Source organism: Choloepus didactylus, chromosome 10 (genome assembly GCF_015220235.1).
Source record: "Choloepus didactylus isolate mChoDid1 chromosome 10, mChoDid1.pri, whole genome shotgun sequence".
Classification (NCBI taxonomy): Eukaryota; Metazoa; Chordata; class Mammalia; order Pilosa; family Megalonychidae; genus Choloepus; species Choloepus didactylus.
The window spans coordinates 114,438,237-114,440,160 of record NC_051316.1 but is presented as its reverse complement, the minus strand read 5'-3'; the positions used below and the strand labels follow the sequence as shown (position 1 = coordinate 114,440,160).

Below are 1,924 nucleotides of genomic sequence, written 5' to 3'. Positions count from 1 at the left end.
TACTCATCTGTGGGACCCAGGCTGATCCCTTCATCTCTGACCTCTGTTTCTTCCTTCGTCAAATGGGTGGGCAAGCAATGCGGAAGGGGCTGCGGAATCTGGTTTGGGGCCACACGCTGGTTTATGAGATGGGGTCACCCCCTAGGGTGGGCAAAGATGGGAAGGGGGCAGTGAGGGTCCTGACCCAGCTGACACTTCAAAGCCCAACTCCCCCTGCCTGACCCCGTCCCACCAGAGCAAGAAACACAGACTAGACAAGACACAGCCCAGTTAAAGTTTTATGTGAAAATTCTGTAAATGTGTATAAAGTGGCCCGGACGCCTCCCCGGCAGGGCCCCGCGGCTCAGCACTTGCTGTAGATGGCCGCGCTGCCCCGCTCCTCGAACTCCTCCTTGCTGACCCAGAGCTGCTGGAAGGCCTGCAGGGAGGCCAGGATGGAGCCGCCGGTCCACACCGACGTCTTCCTCTCGGGAGCAGCAGCCACAGCAGGGCTGTCGCCGGGGCACAGGAGGCTCAGCTCGCGCTGGAAGCGCTCGGGGAAGCCGTCCAGCATGGTGCAGCCGCCGCACAGCAGCACGTTGGCGGCCATCTCCTTCTTGAAGCCCGCCTCCTGGCAGCGGCCCAGGCAGGCGGCCGTGAGCGCCGGCAGCCCCGGCTGGCTGCAGCCCACCAGGGAGGGCTTGAAGAGCATCTCGGAGCAGCGGAAGCGCTCCTGGCCGATGGTGATGAGCTGGCCGTCGGGGAGCTCGTAGTCCACGCGCAGCTCCTCCAGGGGCAGACGGAGCTCCTCGTCGGGCAGCAGCGCCGCGTAGCAGCACTTCTTCTTGATGTGCTCGATGATGTGCAGGTGGTCCCCCGTGAACTGGTGGCCCGCCTCGCTGAGCAGCTGCATCAGGTAACTGGTGAGGTCGCTGCCGGCGTAGTCGGCGCGGCCCGGCAGGCCCGGCAGCACGTCGCCCTCGGAGATGGGCACCACGTGCGACACGCCGTGCCCGCTCTCCACCACCAGCCCCGAGGTCTTGCCGTACGAGTAGACGGACAGCAGCGCCTGCGACGCCACGTGCATGGCCGGGACGCGGAAGGTCTCGAACAGGAGCTCCGCGTACTTCTCGCGGTTGCTGCTGGGGCCGAGCGGCGGGTCGGAGACCAGCACGGCGTGCTCCTCGGGCAGGATCTTCATGGCCGTGTGGAAGATGTACTCCCAGATGCTCTGCACGCAGTCCCAGTCCACCACGACGCCGTGCCTGAGCGGGTTCTCCAGCTTGAGCGGCGCCTCGGTGCTGAGCAGCTCGTGGCCCACGTAGGTCTCCTTGCGCGTGTCGCCGGCCTGGCCCGCCTCGGGGCAGCGCTTGCCCACGGTGGAGGAGATGAAGTAGGTGGGCCGGGGCTCCCCCGCGTAGCCGCACTTGCAGTACTGCGAGCCCAGGTCGATGATGAGCGCCTTGATCTTGCGCACCTTCTTGGGCTGCGTCTTCGGCGGCGCGGCGGGGCCCGGCAGGGCCGCTGCCTCCCCGGGGTCACCCTGCGCCGCGCCCACGGGCATGGGGCTAGGGCTGCTCCTCGTCGCCATCTGCCTCCCTCGCTCGCCTCCTCACCTCCTCGGGCCGGAGCGCCAGCGGGAGGAATGGGAGGGCCCGCCTCGAGCGCTGCCTGGGCGACCACGCGCGCTGGACTGTGACGTCCCTGGGGGCTGGTCCATTCGGGCGGCGGGGGGACGGCTGGGCTGGGGTTCGCCTTGGATCCGCCCCCCACCCCCCACCCTCAACAACAATAGACTCCAGGGCGAGGCAGGTGGCCCGCAGTTCTGGGGATCCCAGTCCCGGGGCTCTTAGCGGATTCTGTTCCTAACCTCCTGGTCACTGAACATCTTTGCCTCCTCTGCTTCTAGCCTGAGAAGGGGATAAATGTATAGTGAGCCCCTACA

At 66.8% G+C, this 1,924-nt stretch overlaps 1 protein-coding gene across 1 annotated transcript; it reads right to left on the bottom strand.

Annotated features, from left to right (window-relative positions):
• Window positions 1-343: 343 nt before the first annotated feature.
• ACTL7B (actin like 7B) lies at window positions 344-1,570 on the bottom strand. Its single transcript, XM_037798360.1, has one exon. The coding sequence runs from the start codon at window positions 1,568-1,570 to the stop codon at window positions 344-346; it is 1,227 nt and encodes a 408-aa protein (XP_037654288.1).
• Window positions 1,571-1,924: the final 354 nt, after the last annotated feature.